The sequence below is a fragment of the Cherax quadricarinatus genome, chromosome 28, assembly GCF_038502225.1.
Source record: "Cherax quadricarinatus isolate ZL_2023a chromosome 28, ASM3850222v1, whole genome shotgun sequence".
NCBI classification, from domain to species: Eukaryota; Metazoa; Arthropoda; class Malacostraca; order Decapoda; family Parastacidae; genus Cherax; species Cherax quadricarinatus.
The window spans coordinates 4611809-4633954 of NC_091319.1; the positions used below are offsets into that span (position 1 = coordinate 4611809).

The 22146-nt window shown below is 39.2% G+C and overlaps 1 protein-coding gene and 1 long non-coding RNA gene across 2 annotated transcripts in view; both read left to right on the forward strand.

Annotated features, from left to right (window-relative positions):
* Hydr2 (abhydrolase domain-containing protein 2) overlaps positions 1 to 1912 on the forward strand; it is an 84146-nt gene extending 82234 nt beyond the window's left edge. The window contains exon 7 of the mRNA XM_053782762.2: positions 420 to 1912. Coding sequence (XP_053638737.1) covers positions 420 to 565 — 146 coding nt within the window. The 3' untranslated portion in view covers positions 566 to 1912. The remainder of the gene's footprint in view (positions 1 to 419) is intronic.
* A 46-nt stretch (positions 1913 to 1958) lies between these two features.
* On the forward strand, positions 1959 to 21665 carry LOC138853314 (uncharacterized). Its single transcript, XR_011392520.1, has 2 exons — positions 1959 to 7567; positions 14200 to 21665. It is a non-coding gene; the product is annotated as an uncharacterized lncRNA (long non-coding RNA).
* The last annotated feature ends 481 nt before the right edge of the window (positions 21666 to 22146 follow it).

A 22146-nucleotide genomic window follows, 5' to 3' on the forward strand; every position in this document is an offset into this window, starting at 1 on the left:
AAGATTTCAAACTAACTTAAAATGCAGAACACAATGACACAGTGTAATTATAGGTTACACGAATAACCCACAGATAATTAATGCTCCAGGTTGGACCAAAACATCATCATGTTTCTTTCTCCTATTTGTGGGTTATTTGTATAGTAAACCATACCACATGTAGTGTTCCAGTCATGGTAGTGTGCCTTTTTGTTCTTTAATTATAGGTTATATTAATACTGCAGTATATGAAATTGTAATTAGCAAGGGGCTAGTAACCCCTTCTCCTGTGTATATTACTAAATTTAAAAGGAGAAACTTTTGTTTTTTCTTTTGGGCCACCCCACCTCTCGGTGGGATACGGCTGGTACGTTGAAAGAAGAAAGAATATGAAATTGCCATGAATTTAATCTACTATTCCTATTTTTTTTTTTTTTCAGAAAATCACAAGAATTCCTTGTACATTGAAACAGAGCATGGAGGTCATCTAGGCTATTATGACGGTGGATATCTTATTCCACAAGCAGTCACATGGTTGGACCGCACAGTTCTCTCGCTTGTTACTGCACTAGTCTACAATCAGTAATGCTTTATGCTGCAGAATTGGTGCATACATCATTTGAATGAAGCTCACTCTTTATCAATAATGATGCATCAGTTTCATTAGTCATGGTGACAAGTTTTCAGTGTTGTAAATTCTTATCTTTGCATAGTATATCATATCCTTATCTTCTACTATTTAGAAATTTCAAACTGTTTTAGTTTCTTAAAGATTTAATGTCAAATTGCAACCGTGAACACTTATGGTGAAAATATTAAGTCTTAATTTAAAAGTAACACATGATAGTTCGTTATATCAGTCCAACATTGATAGTGTTGCATAAAATCATGGCTGAATATTTTGGATAGTACTGTATATCATATTTTTGTTCATAAATATTTATCTTATATGTTATGTGGTAGATTGAATGTATTAATACAAATGTTAAAGTTTATAGTATCTGAAACATGGTCATGATATAAGTTTTAAAACAGCTTACTTGTACATGCTATTAAAATTTAATTCTTTTTATGTAATTGAAAAGTCACAGGTTTCTACTTATGTTGTCCTGTGCCCTCTCCTCCATGAGTTGCCCAGTAGCATGCTGTTATGGAGGTTATGCACAAAAATTTAAATTATTTTTAATTATAATGGACTGGTTGCTCAGTGAATGACAATAGCAATGATTTGAGTTGTGATGGTAGAAGTTACGTACTGTATTAACTTGCCAGTACATAATTTTTTCATGTAAATTCTTATAGATATGTGAATCATTTAGCAGAAAGAAAAGTATGTTTCAGCAGCAATGCAGAATTTTGTCAAGCATAGGCTTTATCTCTGCTGTCATTCTGTATCTTTTTTCCTGATAATGAAACAGTTAATAAAACTTAGAAGACTTATAAATAAGAATAAGGGAACAACTGTTATTTTTGCTAAATAGTAACTATGCACAAAATATATTTATATTACAAAAGCATTATATTGTTGTAGACAAATTTGAAAAACTGATGCATCTGTGATGTGTTGTCTACCTATTACAGGTTTATTGCAGATTTAATTCATATTTGTGTAGTAAGTTTGCCTGTTATTGATGCACAAAAGTTTTGGTTAAAGATTCTCAAGACATTAGGTTTTATTTATGCTCATACGGATACAGTTTTGCAGCAATTTCACTTTTTCTGTAGTGAGGAAGAACCATGTGTGAGAGTGGTGGAGGTGAGTGAGGCTGTGGGTAAAGCAGCTGGGATTGATGAGATCAAGACAAATGTTAAAAGCAGGTGGGAATATAGTTTTGAAGTAGTTGGTACTCTTGTCTAATAAATGTATGAAAGAGGGGAAGGTACCTTGGGATTGGTAAAGAGCATGCATAGTTTTTTTTTTTTTTTTTTTTTTTTTTTTTTTTTTTTTTTTTTTTTTTTTTTTTTTTTTTTTCTTTCAACAAGTTGGTCGTCTCCCACCGAGGCAGGGTGACCCAAAAAAAGAAAGAAAATCCCCAAAAAGAAAATACTTTCATCATCATTCAACACTTTCACCACACTCACACATTATCACTGCTTTTGCAGAGGTGCTCAGAATACAACAGTTTAGAAGCATATACGTATAAAGATACACAACATATCCCCCCAAACTGCCAATATCCCAAACCCCTCCTTTAAAGTGCAGGCATTGTACTTCCCATTTCCAGGACTCAAGTCCGACTATATGAAAATAACCGGTTTCCCTGAATCCCTTCACTAAATATTTCCCTGCTCACACTCCAACAGATCGTCAGGTCCCAAGTATCATTCGTCTCCATTCACTCCTATCTAACATGCTCATGCACGCTTGCTGGAAGTCCAAGCATGCATAGTTCCTTTGTATAAAGAAAAGGGGACAAAAGAGAGTAAAAATTTTAGTGAAATAAACATGTTGAGTATACCAGGTAAAGTGTATGGTACAGTTATTATTGAAGAATTAACAGTAAGATGGAGAGTTGGATCACAGATAAATGAGGAGGCTAAATTTAGGAAGGATAGGGGATATGTAGACCAAATGTTTACATTAAAGAATGTAAATGAACGATATTTAGATGAAGGTAAGGAGGTTTTCATTGCATTCATGGATATAGAAAATGCACATGATGGGGGAGTTATGTGGTAGATATTGCAAATGTATGGAATAGGTGGTAGGTTACTAAAAGCCATTAAGAGTTTTTGAGGATATTGAGGCTCAAGCCCTTGTGGCTTAGCGTTCTTTTTGATTATAATAAAAATATTGAGGGGGGGATATAGTGTTGGAGTGGTTGGTACTTTTGTTTAATAAATGTATGAAAGAGGGGAAGGTACCTAGGGATTGGCGGAGAGCATGTATAGTCCCTTTATATAAAGGGAAAGGGGACAAAAGAGACTGTAAAAATTATAGAGGAATAAGTTTACTGAGTATACCAGGAAAAGTGTACGGTAGGGTTATAATTGAAAGAATTAGAGGTAAGACAGAATGTAGGATTGCGGATGAGCAAGGATGTTTCAGAGTGGGTAGGGAATGTGTAGATCAAGTGTTTACATTGAAGCATATATGTGAACAGTATTTAGATAAAGGTAGGGAAGTTTTTATTGCATTTATGGATTTAGAAAAGGCATATGATAGAGTGGATAGGGAAGCAATGTGGCAGATGTTGCAAGTTTATGGAATAGGTGGTAAGTTACTAAATGCTGTAAAGAGCTTTTATGAGGATAATGAGGCTCAGGTTAGAGTGAAGAGAGGGAGACTACTTCCCGGTAAAAGTAGGTCTTAGACAGGGATGTGTAATGTCACCATGGTTGTTTAATATATTTATAGATGGGGTTGTAAAGGAAGTAAATGCTAGGGTGTTCGGGAGAGGGGTGGGATTAAATTTTGGGGAATCAAATTCAAAATGGGAATTGACACAGTTACTTTTTGCTGATGATACTGTGCTTATGGGAGATTCTAAAGAAAATTTGCAAAGGTTAGTGGATGAGTTTGGGAATGTGTGTAAAGGTAGAAAGTTGAAAGTGAACATAGAAAAGAGTAAGATGATGAGGGTGTCAAATGATTTAGATAAAGAAAAATTGGATATCAAATTGGGAAGGAGGAGTATGGAAGAAGTGAATGTTTTCAGATACTTGGGAGTTGACGTGTCGGCGGATGGATTTATGAAGGATTCAATTCAAATTCAAAGTTTATTCTTTATAAAGATTACAATATTGAATTTACAGAATTTGGTTGTTGTGTGGTTTACATGTAGTTAAATAATGATTACAGAGTGTACCACTAGAACGCCTAGCATGGCTAGGCATTTCGGGCAGACTTAGTTTAATTCTTTATTTTAAAATATTACAGGATGAGGTTAATCATAGAATTGATGAGGGAAAAAAGGCGAGTGGTGCGTTGAGGTATATGTGGAGTCAAAAAACGTTATCTATGGAGGCAAAGAAGGGAATGTATGAAAGTATAGTAGTACCAACACTCTTATATGGGTGTGAAGCTTGGGTGGTAAATGCAGCAGCGAGGAGACGGTTGGAGGCAGTGGAGATGTCCTGTTTAAGGGCAATGTGTGGTGTAAATATTATGCAGAAAATTCGGAGTGTGGAAATTAGGAAAAGGTGTGGAGTTAATAAAAGTATTAGTCAGAGGGCAGAAGAGGGGTTGTTGAGGTGGTTTGGTCATTTAGAGAGAATGGATCAAAGTAGAATGACATGGAAAGCATATAAATCTATAGGGGAAGGAAGGCAGGGTAGGGGTCGTCCTCGAAAGGGTTGGAGAGAGGGGGTAAAGGAGGTTTTGTGGGCAAGGGGCTTGGACTTCCAGCAAGGGTGCGTGAGCGTGTTAGATAGGAGTGAATGGAGATGAATGGTACTTGGGACCTGACGATCTGTTGGAGTGTGAGCAGGGTAATATTTAGTGAAGGGATTCAGGGAAACCGGTTATTTTCATATAGTCGGACTTGAGTCCTGGAAATGGGAAGTACAATGCCTGCACTTTAAAGGAGGGGTTTGGGATATTGGCAGTTTGGAGGGATATGTTGTGTATCTTTATATGTGTATGCTTCTAAACTGTTATATTCTGAGCACCTCTACAAAAACAGTGATAATGTGCGAGTGTGGCGAAAGTGTTGAATGATGATGAAAGTATTTTCTTTTTGGGGATTTTCTTTCTTTTTTGGGTCACCCTGCCTCGGTGGGAGACGGCCGACTTGTTGAAAAAAAAAAAAATTGAGGCTCAGGTTAAGGTATGTAGGAAAGAGAGAGAGAGAATTTTCTAGTAAAAGTAGGTCCTAGGTGTGTGATGTCACCATGGTTGTTTAACATATTTATAGATGTCATTGTAAAAGAAGTGAATGCTAGGGTGTGGGGTTAAAATAGGTGGAATCTAATACAAAATGGGAGTTGTCACAGTTGCTTTATGCTGATGATGCTGTACTTTTGGAAGATGCTGTGTTGAAATTGCAAAGGTTTGTGGATGAATATAAAAGGGTATGTAAAATAAGGAAATTAAAAGTGAACATAGAAAAGAGTAAGGTGATGAGGTTAATAAATGATTTAGATAAAGCTTGGATATTAGACTGCAAGGATGGAGCATAAAGGAAATATTCAGACATTTGGGAGTAGACTTGTCAGCAGATAGGTATATGAAAGAAGAGGTGAACCATAGAATTGATGTGGGGAAAAAGGTGAGCGGTAAATTGAGGCATCTCTGGAGACAACGTTATCCATATAGGCAGAAATGGGAATGTGTGAGGGTATAGTTGTACCAAAACTCAAATATGGGTGTGAAGCATGGGTTGTGAATGTTAAAGTGAGGAAGAGGTTAGGGGCAGTGGAGATTTTGTGTCTGAGGGCAATGTGTGATTTAAATATTATGCAGAAAATTTGTAGCTTGGATATTAGGAGGTGGTACAGGATTGCTGAAGTTATCCAGAGGGCTGAGGAGAGGTTGTTGAGGTGATTTGAACATTTAGAGAGGATGGAGCAAAATAGGATGACTTGGATGGTGTATAAATCTAGTGGAGGGAAGGTGTGGTAGGGGGTCACCCTAGGAAAGGTTGGAGGATGGAGGTAAAGGAGGTTTTTTGTGCAAGGGGCTTGGACATCCAGCAGACATGTGTGAATGTGATAGGAGTGGAGGCAAATAGTTTTGGGGACTTGACAAGCTGCAGGAGTGTGAACAAGGTAAGATTTTGTGAAGGGATTCAGAATATCTAGTTAGCGGGACTTGAGTCCTGGAGGTGGGAAATACATATAGTGCCTACATTCTGAAGGAGGGGTAGAGATATTTGCAGTTTGGGGGCATCTGAACTGGTATTAGTGCACATCTGGCAAGACTGATAGAGTGAATGATGGTGAAAGTGTTTCTTTTTCGGGTCACCCTACCTTGGTGGATGACAGCCAGCTTTAAAAAAAAATACACAAGCACACACATACATACATTCATTCATTCATTTATTCATTCATTCATATTCACATGTTTTATACTGTCCATCTCCCACCAAGGTAGGGTAACCCTGAAAAGAAACTTTCACCATCGTTTACTCTATCACTCTCTCGCCAGAGGCATGCCCCTCCAAACTGCAGCAATCCCCACCTTTCCTTCGGCATGCAGGCACTGTACTTATATATTTTCATTGTTACTGCCATAGTTCACTTTGCCTGTTCTCCTTTCAGAATGGCCTACCTTCAAAGCAAACACTATGACTTTTTAACTGAAACTTACAGTAAACCCTCGATACAATGCATTAATGGGGGGATTGGCTGAGGTCCTTTAAATAAGAATGTTAAAAAAAAAATCTCTTAGGTACACTAAATTAAAAGTACAATTTACCCAGTGGATTTTGCCCATTATTTTAAAAGTTCATTATATCAAAGATTTACTGTACTTAAGCCAACTTTGACTTTTCTTGTTAGATCATATGATTACCCTTTTCACTACTTCCCTTAGCTGGTAGTTTCCCTCAGCCTAGCAGCACTTTATGACCCATACAGGTTTGGCACATTTTGTGATTATAATAACAATGTTAGGGAAGTGTAATTTTAAGTATATTTATATATGTATTGGCAAAAATGTTGCTGATGCATAAAGTATAAATGCGTTCCATTCCTGTTACATATGAATACAAGATCACTTGAAGTTTGTCAACACTTTGTACACTGTTCCTTGTGGTGCTTACCTTAAGAAACTGTAATTGCTGCCAAATAGAACTAGTCAGTGTTACCAACAAAAAGTACAGTACTGTATTACATTATAAGGCATATTTTATGAATCGTTATCTCCAGGTAACGCTTTACTCTCCGTGCACATTCTATATTTATTTTTAAACTTACATTTGCTGGCTTTACCTGTTTGGTATTTAAGTACTGCACCATGGGAATTTTGTAAGTATAGTACTGTATGTATTGTCTCTAGCCCTAAAGACGTACCAGAAGCACAAATTGTTATCACTCCATTAAATTAGCTGTGATTTTGCAAAAAAAATTCTAAGTACTGTACAGTCTATAACAGTGATAGTGTACGTATTATCTTGTGCACTCTTGGCCTAGAGTATTGAATTGATAGTAATGCAGTCTACATCTTACAATGCTATTTATGATACAGTATATAACAGAAGACATTACCAGAATACATTTTCAGAATTTGCCATATGAGATGTCTAGTCTTTGAAGATTTCAGAAGCATAAGATATAAAATTTGACAATGCCATTATGTAACAAAATTAAACTATTTAAAATACATTTTCTTTTCTTTAAAAAGTCTTACTCTCTTCACTCATTGGAGTGAAGCAAAAACTCACATTTCACAAAACACAATATTATAAACATTTGTAAGGGATATTATGGTAGAAAACTTTCTTCCGATTGTTAATAAGACCCCTGGCTACCTTCAAGAAGGCACTGGACAGGCACCAAAAGTCAGTACCTGATCAGCCGGGTTGTGGTTTGTATGTTGGTTTATGTGCAGCCAGCAGTAACAGCCTGGTTGATCAGGCCCTGATCCAACACGAGACCTGGTCACAGACCAGGCCGTGGGGGTGTTGATCCCCAAAACCCTCTCCAGGTATACCTCTTCAAGGGGGGCTCCTTGGCGTGGTGAAGAGGCTCTTGGTCTGAGGAATTAGCCCTGTCGGTCTTCTTCCTCAGACCGAACCTAATTACCCCCCATTCTCCCCTCCCCTATCCCATCCTCCCCATCCTCCCCTTTTTCCATTCCTCCTCCTCCTCCTCACCCCTCCCTTTTGCCCTTCCTCTTTTTAGCCTTCGTGATTTCTCCCACAGGCGTGCTAGTTCCTAGGTAGGGGAAAGGACACCGGGGTCGATCCCATTCCGTTGAGGTTTCTTGGCGGTGGCGTAGTTTGCCGTGGAATCTGGATTGCCTAGGGATGTCCCGATCCCTCTCCGGTATCCCGGAGTAGCTTTGGGTGTCTTTTGGGCGACGGGTGTATCTCTGGAAGCCACCTTTCGGATTCCGGGGGTGGTGGCTGAAGGAGGTATGCTTTGTGGCGGATATCCGGCCGCCCTCTCTTTTGTCCACCGAGGTAGCTCGGCAGATGTGAGGTTGCTATCCCGGATTGCTGGTTTACTGGCATGAAGGGTAGGGTATGGCACGGGTTCCATGCTGCATCTGCGCTACTAGCGGTGTCGAGTCCTCTTGGGCGCGGAGGGAGATTTCCGGCCCTTTCATTCCTCCTGGGAACTATTCCTCCCCGCTCCCCCCTTTTTTTATTCTTTTTTTTGTTTTTATTTTCTTTTCTTCTTTCTTTTTTTTTCTTAAAAACAAAAAGCAAAGGAGTAACCTAACCATGGCAGCCCTAGTCCATGAAACCACTACCCCCGGGCCCCTTCTTGATACCGCACCCCATTCTGACCCTGCCTTGTGTTTAGACCACTCTTCGGACACTCCTGATGCCCCTGTACCTCTTGCTGGTGCTGTTTCCTCACCCGCTTCAGGTACCGGGGCTTCGACTGACTCCTTCGATTTGTCTGAACTCCGCTCTCCTTTGACTATGCTTCCGGCTTCTCCCTCTACGGTACGGCAATTTTCGAATCGCCCACCCATTTCATGCCGGACCAACTCCGGTCCTACTCCTAAACGCCAACGTCAATCTCCTGATGATGCTCCGTCGTTACCTTCCCATTCTACTCGGAAACGACCGACACGTCAAGCACTCCCTCTCCACGCTCAGTTTCGGACCACACAATGGACTAAATTCTTTACTTTAAGACCAACTTCTTCTTCTGCCTACCTTTCTGACCATAGTATTGCCAAAGCGCTCCTGCGTCATGTTGGCAGAGATATTTCATTTCACGCTCTCAAGAGCGGTACGCGCATCGTCACTGTCCAGAATGCTACCCAAGCTCATGATCTTTCTCTCCTTTCGAATATCGATACTACTCCTATCACTATTGAAAAACATCTTTCTCTCAATTCTTGTAGTGGTACTGTCATTCTGCCCCATACCATAGTCCAACAGAATTTCCAGTCATGTGGCAATGACATTTTTGAACAGCTGGAACTCCAGGATCTCCCAATCCTCAAAGTAGACACTTATGTCCTTCCTGCCCGGGGGCGGAGACGTTACCCTTGCAATGTGGCTCGTTTAACTTTTGACAGCCGAGAACTCCCGTCCTCTGTATATGTCGCGGGACATCGGTTACAAGTTCGAAAGGTGATACCTACACCGCAACAATGTAGAAATTGCTGGCGTTTTGGTCACCCAGCGAAATATTGCAGATCTATGGCCGAATGCCCAGTCTGTGGTGCCGACAACCATTCTAATACATCTTGCAGTCAACCTCCATCTTGCCTTAATTGTAATGAAGCTCACCCTTCGTACTCCCGCCGTTGCCAGGTCTACTTAAATGAACGTGAAATCCGTTGCCTCAAAGAGGCAGAAGGTCTCCCTTATGCTATGGCAGTTACTCATCTCCGCCTCCAAGGGAGACTACCCCGTGTTTCTTATTCTCGTGTTTCCAAACATCCCCCCACTTCTGGGGTCCCATCTTCTGCAGCCTCCTCTGTTGTTACCCCTCCCATAGCCATTACGGCATCTAATCCTTTTGCTGTCCTTGGCTCTGACGTCCCGACTACAACTCAGTCTGTTCTCACATCTTCGCGTCCTTCCTCACAAGCCCCAGTATCGACAAGACCTCGTACGACACCTAATACCAATCGCCCCTCTACTCAGAAGTCCAAAAAATCCACATTGCTCAAATCTTCTTTGCCCCTTCCTTCCCTTCTTCCACCTCCACACGTTACCTTTCCAGTCTCTGTACCTAGTTCTTCCCCTCTCTCTGGCTCTATTACAAGTGTGGAGATTCACCCTCCTCCTCGTACTATGCCTTCCACCCCTGTCCCCTCCCAAGTTTCTCCCTCTTCTGTCACCTCCCAGGTTTCTACCTCTTCTGTCCCCCCCCACACTTCATCTCCAGTCCCTTACACTTTTCCCTCCCCCTCTACTTTGGTACAGTCCATTACTGTCCCAATCTTTACTCACCCTCCTCCTCCTATCTCCAATATGGTTTCCCATACATCTTTGAATTCAGAAACACTTGAAGCCATTTCAGAATATATTGCAGAGACTAAACCTTCAATGGACACTGATTCACTTCCTGTTCCTTCTCTTCCCTCTCCTCCATCTTCACAACCCCATTCTTCGCAACGCTCCGTTCCTTCGCTACTTGAACATCTTCCAATGCCACCACACGTTGACTTTTCTAACCCCTCTAGTCCGTAGGTGCCTTTACCTACAGATTCCTGATATTTTCTTCATCGCCAATCATGGCCTATTTACAGTGGAATATCCGCGGCCTCAGGGGTAATCGGGGTGAGCTTCAGATGTTGCTTTCCAGGTTTTCCCCTGTTGGTGCTTGCTTACAAGAACCAAAATTACACTCGGCTGTTTTCCAACCTATCTCAGGCTATAATTTATTGTATTCTTCGGATCCTTTCTCAGATGGGACCTTTAATGAAAGTGCCCTTCTTCTACGCAATGATATTCCGTACTGTCAACTATTTGTCCATACCTCGCTGCATTACACTGCAGCCCGTATCCACTTGAATAAGTGGTTTACAATATGTTCTTTATATCTCTCTCCTTCTCGAGCATTTTCTATCCCAGACTTTGCCTTTCTTGTTTCATCCTTACCACCACCACTTCTGTTACTTGGTGATTTTAATGCCCACCATTTCCTCTGGGGGGGGTCTCATTGTGACTCACGTGGCATTCAGTTGGAGGCTTTTCTTGCCTCTCACCCCCTCCATGTTTTAAATACGGGTACTCCCACCCATTTTGATCCTCGTACTCATACTCTCTCTTGCATCGATCTATCAGTCTGCTCTTCCTCCACTGCACTAGACTTCACCTGGTCTGTTCTACCAGACTTACATGACAGCGATCATTTTCCGATCATTCTTACTTCTCCTTCCTATTCACCACCTTCCCGTAGCCCTCGCTGGCAATTTGATCGGGCAAATTGGGATCTTTACTCACACCTCACTGCTTTTAGTGAGGTTCCTTCTTCATCCTCCATTGATGAGCTCCTACACATCTTCTCGACATCAGTTTATACCGCAGCTTCTCATTCTATACCCCACACCTCAGGCAGGCATTCTCAGAAGTGTGTGCCTTGGTGGTCTCCTGCTTGTGCTCGTGCAGTACGTTTGAAACGTGCTGCATGGGGCAGGTACCGGTACAATAGAACCGCTGAGAGACTTGTTGATTTTAAGCAGAAGCGTGCGATCGCTCGCCGTGTCATCCGTGAAGCTAAACGCACTTGTTGGCGAGACTATGTTTCCACCATCACCTCTGCTTCTTCTATGAGTGCAGTCTGGAAAAAAGTGAGGAAATTGAGTGGTAAATACTCTCCTGACCCGGCTCCTGTTCTACGGGTCACTGGTGTTGATATAGCAAACCCTCTCGACGTTGCCATTGAACTTGGCACACATCTGGTCCGTATTTCCCGAGGGCTCCATCTATGCCCCTCGTTTCTTTCCTCAAAGTCTGCCAGAGAGTTAGTACCCTTGGACTTTTCTTCTCTCGGAGAAGAACAGTATAATGTGCCTTTTACACTTCAAGAACTGGAGGCAACGCTCTCAGCTTGCCGATCATCGGCAGCTGGGCCTGATGACATTCATATTCGTATGTTACAACATTTACATCGGTCAGCCCTTGTAGTCCTCTTACACCTCTTCAATCTTATTTGGGCACAAGGAGTTCTTCCCCAGCTGTGGAAATCTGCCATTGTTCTCCCTTTCCGCAAACCGGGTACTACAGGACATGATGCCTCCCACTATCGCCCCATCGCTCTTACAAGTGCAGTTTGCAAAGTGATGGAACGCCTCGTAAATCGACGTTTAATGTGGTATTTAGAGACTCACAACAGTCTCTCCGCTAGTCAATATGGCTTTCGTAAGGGTCGTTCTACCATAGACCCCTTACTACGCTTGGATACGTATGTTCGTAATGCCTTTGCGAATAATCACTCAGTTATTGCCATATTTTTTGACCTTGAGAAGGCATATGACACAACTTGGAGGTATAATATTTTGGCCCAGGCCCATTCCTTAGGCCTCCGAGGCAATCTACCATCCTTCCTTAAGAACTTTTTAACTGACAGACATTTCCGTGTTCGAGTCAATAATGTTCTTTCCCCGGACTTCGTCCAAGCTGAAGGTGTCCCTCAGGGATGTGTTCTAAGCACAACACTTTTTCTCCTTGCTATAAATGATTTGGCCTCTGTTCTTCCACCCAATATTTGGTCATCACTCTATGTTGATGACTTCGCTATTGCTTGTGCAGGCGCTGACTGTCACCTTATTGCAGTTTCTCTCCAGCATGCGGTCGACCGTGTTTCCACTTGGGCCACCACACATGGGTTTAAATTTTCAAGTACCAAAACTCACCAAATTACTTTCACTAGACGCTCTGTTATCTCCGATCATCCTTTGTATCTCTATGGCTCCCGTATCCCCGAACGTGATACAGTCAGGTTTCTAGGCCTTCTCTTTGACCGTCGGTTAACCTGGAAACCTCACATTACCTCTCTGAAGGCAACTTGTCACAGCCGGCTAAACCTTCTTAAAACCCTTGCTCATCTTTCCTGGGGAGCTGATCGTCGAACTCTGCTTCGCCTACATTCAGCCCTCGTTTTATCGAAACTCGATTATGGTGACCAGATTTATTCCGCGGCCTCTCCTGCTACTCTCTCTAGCCTTAACTCTATCCATCACCAAGGCTTACGTTTGTGCCTTGGTGCTTTTCGCTCTTCCCCTGTTGAGAGCCTCTATACAGAAGCAAATGTTCCATCCTTGTCTGATCGCCGTGATGCCCATTGCCTTCGTTACTATGTACGCTCTCACGATCTACACAATCCTTCCATTTATAGAATGGTCACCGATATTAGTAGACATTCTTTATTCGTTCGCCGCCCCTGTTTGCTCCGTCCCTTTTCTCTTCGCCTACTTTCACTCTTGTCTTCCCTTCAGTTACCACCTTTATATGTTCATGTAGCATCTCACTTTTCCCTACCCCCCTGGGAAGTTCCAGCTGTTCGGGTCTGTTCTTTCTCACTCCCTTGCTCGAAAGCTCAACTGCCTACGGTGGCTTCCCGCTCTCTTTTTCTTGATCACTTCCACTCTCATTCTCATGCCACCGCTGTGTACACAGATGGCTCTAAGTCTTCAGACGGCGTCGGATTCGCAGCAGTGTTTCCGGACAGCGTCGTACGAGGGCATTTACTATCTTCAGCTAGCATTTTTACTGCTGAACTGTATGCCATTCTTGCAGCACTTATTCGTATCGCATCTATGCCTGTGTCATCATTTGTAGTAGTCTCAGACTCCCTTAGTGCTCTACAGGCTATACGAAAATTTGATACATCTCATCCCCTAGTTCTCCGTATCCAACTTTGGCTACGCCGTATCTCTACCAAACATAAAGATATTGTTTTTTGTTGGGTCCCTGGTCATGTCGACGTACAGGGCAATGAACAGGCAGACACTGCTGCGCGGTCAGCAGTATATGACCTACCAATTTCCTATCGAGGTGTTCCATTTCTGGACTATTTTGCTGCAATAGCTACCCACCTTCGCACCCGTTGGCAACAACGTTGGTCAACTCTGCTCGGTAACAAACTTCATTCTATTAAACCGAGCATAGGTTACTGGCCGTCTTCTTGTCATCAGTGCCGAGGTTGGGAGACCACTCTCTCCCGCCTTCGCATTGGCCACACTCGTCTTACTCATGGGTATCTCATGGAGAGGCACCCTGTTCCTCTCTGTGAGCAGTGTCAAGTTCCAGTATCGATTAGCCACATTCTGTTAGACTGCCCTCTCTATCAACGAGCACGCAGAATTTACCTCCAACGTCGTCTTCGTTCCCCTACTCTCTCTTTACCTTCCCTTCTTGCTGATGGACCCTCCTTTAATCCTGACTCTCTCATTGACTTCTTGACAACGACTGATTTACTCCACAAACTCTGATGATACTTTTCGCACTCCCCTCAGCCCTTTCTGGTTCAGTCTCTTGCTGCCCTTTACCCTTTCACCATCCACTGCCCCGCTGTTATCCGTAACCTGTTGCTCATCCATCTCCCTTTTGCCACCTGATGCCCTCGCTTCCTTCCTGCCCTGCAGCGCTGTATAGTCCTTGTGGCTTAGCGCTTCTTTTTGATTATAATAATAATCTCCAGGTATACTAAGATAATCAAGCAGTTTCGCTTATTCTATTGAGATCCTTAACTTCTCTTCCCTTGGATACCCCCCCCCCCCACACACACACACACCATTGAGCTAAGAGACATCTTCGTTTCAGTTTAATGAGGACATAATTTAAATACATAATACATGTACTGATATTTTTTACAGTTATGCTAGCATTTCAGGCAACAATTATCCTAACACAATAAGTAATCACTACTGCACTATAGCTACTATCTAAAATATTTAGGCTATATAGTACATCAAATTATTTTTAATAGCTAATATGGAGGATAGTTTTTCTATAAGTAAAAAAACTGTGCTTAGTCTTTATTAAACTTTAAGACTGCTTATAAAATACTGATAAAAACATTATTTTAATACTTTAAAAACTAATTCAAGTTTATATTTTTCAATAGAGTACCTCATTTTTAGAATAAAGAACATAATAACAGTGCTTATCTATAAAACGCTGAAAAAATTTTATTACTTTAATCATCAGTGTACAGTACTTCATATTGTATGTGCATTAGTGGGTGGATAAGCGAGACTGGTTGGCTGGGAATAAGTACGTACCTATTTGAGTATGCAAAGGGATAAGGTGAGCACTAACTTTTGGTCCCCCATCTTAAATTTTGATTGACTGGCATAAAATGTAGTCAAATTTATTCTTCACCCCCTGTATATAACCCACTTCTACTGTACCATTGTTTATGTCATTCCACTTTTATTATGTGATTTATCTTTTGTTTGATATCTATGGATCTCTGTTTGATATCAGGAGGCCTGGTCACAGACTGGGCCACAGGGGTGTTGACCCCCCAGAACTCTCTCCAGGTAAACTCCAGGTATGGCTCATTTGAGTTTGTAATATCCGTAAGATGCCCTCTTCTTATTTACATCTTGGTGAAGAGCCTACCCTTGTCTGTGCCTTGGAGTATTTTTCATGCCATGAGCCTGTTCCCACTTGCTCACTCATCCACTGACTTTGATCTAGTTTGTGGACACACGCATGTATGCATGAACAAGTGGTATCAGCAATAAAAAGTTAATGTTGTATATATATAGAAGTGAAAACGGTATTGCATGTTTAAATCAGATGAAAGTCAGTGGGTATTAGTAATCTAGATACTGTCCTTCAAATAGGTTGAGTGTATCTGTGACAGATTTTTCATTAAAAGAGCATTCTGAAGTGTACTTAGGCTGCTGGTTAGGTTATGCATAATGACAAGACAATGTAGAGGGGTAATCTTTATAAAAGGGCAGTTTATTTCAATATGTAAAACAAAAGTTCTAACTATTTATCAGTTAGTGCGTACTGATAAATACAGAGAAGAATGACTAAAATGATTTACTGTGTAAGGAACCTCCAGTATGAAGATAGACTTAAAGCCTTAAATCTCCACTCACTGGAGAGACGTAGAACGAGGGGAGATATCATTGAAGTGTATAAGTGGATGACGGGCATAAACAAGGGAGATATTAATAAAGTACTGAGGGTGTCAAACCAGGTAAGAACCAGAAATAATGGATTTAAGTTGGATAAATTTAGATTTAGAAAGGACATAGGTAAGTACTGGTTTTCTAACAGAGTTGTAGATGCGTGGAACAGTCTTCCCAGTGGGGTGATAGAGGCTAGGACCTTGGGTAGCTTTAAGAAGAGACTGGACAAGTATATGAGTGGGAGGGGCTGGGTTTGATTGGTATCATTGGGTAACGGGAGTTATTTCGTGGGTAGCTTTAGGTAGAGGTCGTTTTGATAAGGACCTGCCTTGCATGGGCCAGTAGGTCTTCTGCAGTGTTCCTCCATTCTTATGTTCTTATGTTCTTCTTAATCAAGTTTGACTGCATTTAAAATAAATTTATTCATTCAGCTGTCATTGTATGCACCTTTTATTTTAAATCTGTCAGTTTGTATTTGAGACTACATTATTTGTTCCATGACTTCCTGGACACTTATTTTTGATATTTGCAGTAATTTTTTTTTCACTGATTCTAAATTTTAACTATAAACATCACAATTTTTATGCACTCAGAGAAGATATTAAAAAAGATACTAAACAAATATAATCTAGTGTGTCCAGCATATAACACATTTTATCAGAAGTAATGAAATATAAATCCATTGCTTGATGTTTCAGTGAAGGAGGATTTGCAATAACATCAATTTTAAGACCAGAAGGTTTGTCATAACCTAAATTTATGAAAGGCATTTCTAAAACACTAACAGCTGATGTTGCTTTCTGGGGGTCACTTGAATTGTGATATCTGTGTATACGTACTTTGGACAAGACGGCTATTGAAGGAGTGTGCTTAGACAATGACATTTAATTTATTTTGCCACTACAATAATAATTACTGTATCTGCATGACAATGTACAAGCATATATATACACACACCCTTCTGGGTTTTCTTCTATTTTTCTTACTAGTTCTTGTTCTTGTTTATTTCCATTTATCTCCATGGGGAAGTGGAACAGAATTCTTCCTCCTTAAGCCATTCGTGTCATAAGAGGCAACTAAAGCGCCAGGAGCAAGGGGCTAGTAACCCCTTCTCCTGTATATATTACTAAATGTGAAAGGAGAAACTTTCGTTTTTTCCTTTTGGGCCACCCTGCCTTAGTGAGATATGGCCGGTGCATTGAAAGATCTACACGACAAATACAAAATGTGACTTTTAAAGATGTTATAAAAAAATATATTTTTTTATAAGTGTGTTATTTTATTTGCATGTATGTACTTGATTAGTTCCACAAAAGCATACTATCAGAATTTCATATTTTAGCTTACTGAAAGTTTCAACAGAATTATTATGGTACTGCTGTTAGTGATGTCATTTGTTTTAACAGTATAAATATCTTCAGCACTTGAGCAATGAAATACAAAACAGATTCACATTTTATACCTAGTAAAAGTAGCTACATTTTGCAGATTTATACAGAATGAAGTTGACATTGTCCTTTTTTGTGTTCTGATCTTTGCTTGTAAAAGTTCTTGCAGTTTTAAGTGCCAAAGTTATATAAACATATATAAAGCATTTTGTAAAAGAAATGAAGCACACTGTACCAGAAATGTGTTTACAAATGAAGCACACTGTACCAGAAATGTGTTTACAAATGAAGCACACTGTACCAGAAATGTGTTTACAAATGAAGCACACTGTACCAGAAATGTGATTACAAATGAAGCACACTGTACCAGAAATGTGATTACAAATGAAGCACACTATGAGAAATGTGTATATGTTGTTTTTTACATGTATAATGATGACTCAGTAATTCCGGCAAAAATACTACTGTAGTTGCATAAACACTATGGTTCATAATAATAATAATAATCTAAGATGAAACAATGCAAGGCTTTATTAAATGTAACTTATTAAATAAATTACATATGTAACATTGTCATAGTGTTTAAGCTTATTTTCAGTAATTTGCCTCAGATTCCCACTGCATATTTCCAAAGAAAACTTTTATGTATAACAATGCTAGCATATATAAGAAGTTAGCATTAAAATACAGTATTGCATATTATAAAGTAATATGCTTTGCTGGCATTGTAATAGCAAATGAATATTGAACTTAAGTACTTTTGCATAGAGCACAATATTTGTGTCATATTAAATGCATTCATCAAGGCTAATGAGGTCACTTTTTTTTTATTATTATTAAATCCCTAAGTGTGGCTGCTCTAATGTATAAGACAGTGAGGTCACAAGACTTAAATTCTGTATTAGATAAACTTCTTCACATATTTAATGTTACTGTGATTCACTTTAGTTTTCATTTTATTTTACAATGTGGTGCTACTATTATAAAAATAATTCTAGACAATACTTATTGAAAGAACAAACTCAAAATTTTGTTTGAAATGATGGTCAGTGCTAAATGGGTGAGGAAATTCATTTGTATGAATTAAGGAGAAACATTTTTAATCATGTACCAGTGGAAAGAAGTCAATATATGGTTGAATATAGGACTGTGCTGACAAAGATATGGAAACAGCAAGTGGAGAGTAGACTTATGAGATGATTTATCTACAAAAGCTTTTATCAAATCTTAACAGATACATAATACTAGCTGTTAATAAAGGATATGACAGTAACTGTGAGGTCAAGCCAGACGAGAGAAATACAGAAGAGATTTATGAAGGGCTGTTGAGGTGGTTTGGGCATGTAGAGAGGATTAAGGATAGGATAATAAAGAGGGTGTATAAATCTAAGAGTGGAAGGTAGGTTGGGTAAGGGATCATCCCAGGAACTGTTGAAAGGAAGAAACTAAAGAACCTTTGGGTTTTAGGGGCTTGAGCATCCAGTAGGCTTGTGTGAACATGTTAGGAGTGAATGGAGATGCAGGTTTTTTAGTAGATGTATTGGATTGCAAGCAAGGTAATTTTTTGAAGAGATTCTGAAAACTGGTAAGCTGGACTTGAATCCTGGAAGTGGGAAGAGCAGTGCCTGCACTCTGCAGTAGGAGGGTAATCTGAATAGTGATGGAAAAACAGAGACTGAATGAAAGATGGTGAGTGTGTTTTCTTTAGGTCACCCCACCTTGCCAGGAGATAGCTGTTGAGGTAAAAAATAAAATGTTAATAATTAGAATAATAATAACAATGTTTGAGGATAAATTTAGCATCCTGTGTATATATACCAATGCTGTTGTTTGTGTTATAGATGCAGCATGCAAACTTAAGTTTGGAAATCCTTACATGCAGGCTTCAGACTTCTGTACAAGTTTACTTCTGCACTGATCTTACTAGCTCTGCTTCTGATGAGGTTCTTGACTGATGAAGACAATTGAAACAACTTTATTGCTGATTTTATTACAGGTGTTAATGATGGTATTCACTGTCTATCCTGTTTGAAGAACAAATCACCATTTTTGTTTTGGTTTGATGTTACTGTTAGATAACCTCATTGCAACTTGCCAAACTACCCTAAAAATATGTAGATTTAAAAAAAAAAAAAAATTGTTGATCAATATATTGTTGTGAATTAAAATGGTATAAAAAATAATTTTGCACTAGAATTAACTTAATAGCCTAACCTAAACTTTCTGAAAACTGGCATAATATAATTTTCCTGAATCTTATCCAACTTGCCTTAGGTCAGCCTAAATTTGGTTATGATATCTTAACAATGGAATACTGTATAATAATTTTATGATGTTATGACCGATTTTCATGGAGTTATTTCCCATCCAATTAACACCTGGCTTGTTTGGCAGAATGATCAATGATTTATAAGGAAAGATTACAAGGCCTGCCTTAAAAACCTATATTTACAGTATGTATATGTATACATTCTCCATGGGGAAGTGGAACAGAATTCTTCCTCCGTAACCCATGCGTGTTGTAAGAGGCGACTAAAATGCTGGGAGCAAGGGGCTAGTAACCCCTTCTCCTGTATAAATTACTAAATTTAAAAAGAGAGACTTTGGTTTTTCTTTTTGGGCCACCCTGCCTCGGGATACGGCTGGTTTGTTGAAAGAAAGAAAGAAGATATGTATACATGTATATACAATATATACAGTGGTACCTCAGGATACGAACTTATTTCGTTCTAGAAGGCTGTTCGAGTGCTGATACTGAACAAATTTGCTCCCATAAGGAATAATGTAAATTAGATTAATCTGTTTCAGACCCCCAAAAATACACTTACAAAAGCACTTACATAAATACACTTACATAATTGTTTGCATTTTGACCCATTCGTATCCCGAGGTACCACTGTGTATGCATACATACAGGAGCCGAGACTCAATCCCTGCATCCACACTTAGGCGAGCACATACATAAGTTATTTCACTAAAAAACAAGTATATTATTACAAAGTTAATAAGTATTGTTGGTTGTTGCAGCTTAATGAATAGGACAAAAATGTTCCGGTCATTCAGTATACATGTATGTACAGTGGACCCCCGCATAACGCTCACCTCCGAATGCGACCAATTATGTAAGTGTATTTATGTAAGTGCGTTTGTATGTGTATGTTTGAGGGTCTGAAATGGACTAATCTACTTCACAATATTCCTTATGGGAACAAATTCGGTCAGTACTGGCGCCTGAACATACTTCTGGATTGAAAAAATATCGTTAACCGGGGGTCCACTGTACTTGTTAATTTTTATTGTACTGTATAAAAATAAAATATGTTCAGCATACTTAGACTATATATTGATTTTTGGGGTTAAATGCATTGAATGATATATAATACTTTTAAAAATTGTACAATATTATTATTAAATTCATAGGAAAGAACTAAACTGGTATGGGTCATACAGCACTTAGGGCAAATGAAGGCAGTTAAATTCAGTTCAAGGGAAGGATATGTTTAATTCCTTAAATCAAGAGCCCCTCACTGGCACCAAGACCCTACCTTGAGGGGAAAAGAACACACAATATTAGACTTTGATTATGGCTCAATTTTCATTTCAACATGTTTTAATCATAATCCTAGGTTTAGCATTTAAATTGACTTTTTTGTAAATATTTTTTAAAAATCAAAAATAAATTTACACTGATACCATAAGAAATCTATAGTACTATAAATATTTTTAAAATTTTGCTAAGGATCCATAACTTATGATCATCCATACTTTTAATGTCAGTACACTACCACAATATCACTATCATTAAGTGAAGACAATTTTCTTATGAAAAAAGTTATTCCAAGTTTTTGCAGTTTCTTTTGTCCAAAGCCAGTATGTAGATAAGCTCTAGTTGTGTTTAAGAGTAAAGAACAAAAAGGCACAATACCATGACTGGAATAATACAAAAATAACCTGCATATAGGAGAGAAAAAACTCATGAAGATGTTTTGGTCTGACTTGGACTGTTAACTAGTCACACTGGACTAGTTAATGGTCCAAGTCAGACCAAAATGTTGTCATAAGTGTCTTTGTGTGTGTGGTTGTGTATTGTGTTTAACAGTAATACACATATCAACACAAATCCATTGACTTGTATTTAATTAAGAGAATTAAAAACATCTTCATTGACAATTCTGTACGTTCAATAAGAATTTAACATTTAAAAGAATTGTATGAATTAAGCCTCCTTGATAATCTAAGTACATATGTTCATAGAGGGAAATGAGCTGTGAATTGCACTGGGCTTGATGTATGCCAGTTATTTGTGATAGTAAAAACTAGTCATATCTGTGCATGAAATCTGTACTGATTTAGTGGAAGGTAATTGTTAATTTTTTAGGCAAATAACAATATTATGTAAGAGTTGTTCTACTGCATTTTTATATCGGCTAATTTATGCACACAATAGTGTTGCAAATCCATGCAAAATTATTAGTCATAACCATGAATTGTGTGTTGGACTCTGTGATGGATGCATGTTTAGATGTTCATGTGGACCACATTTTATTTTGTAGTCTTTAGGGATGTTTTATAAAAGCAGCATATGTGGGGCATTTGATGTAATCACTTAAAATAAAGAATTACTTTGCTTATTTTTTTTCCTGTCCAGATATTTATGTGAAAACTAGTTCAAAAATTTGCTCACGAAGAAAAGGTTCTGAGTTCGAATCTTGAATAGAGATGGATGGTTGAATGTGTCTTTTCAGTCATTGCCCCTATTCACCCAACAGTAAACTGGTATCCAGGTTTTTATTTGAGTGTTATGAATTACATAGCTGGTGGGACCCCATTATGTCAGGGATAGGAATTGCTTAGATTTTAATCCCAACAATTCATGTCCCTGATGTATATTAGTGGGGAGGCCCTTTTCCTGGTAATGGGATAGGTTTCTGTTGATATAGGCTGTAATGAATGCTTTCCAGGGAAGAGAAGACTAAGAATGCTTCCATGTGTTTGATGTGCATAGAGACTAATTTGCAAAACTAATTTTTTCTTGTTTGGACATTCAACCCACACTTGGAGCTGTGGTCAATTGGGTATAATGGTAGGTTTAATTCAAATTCAAAGTTT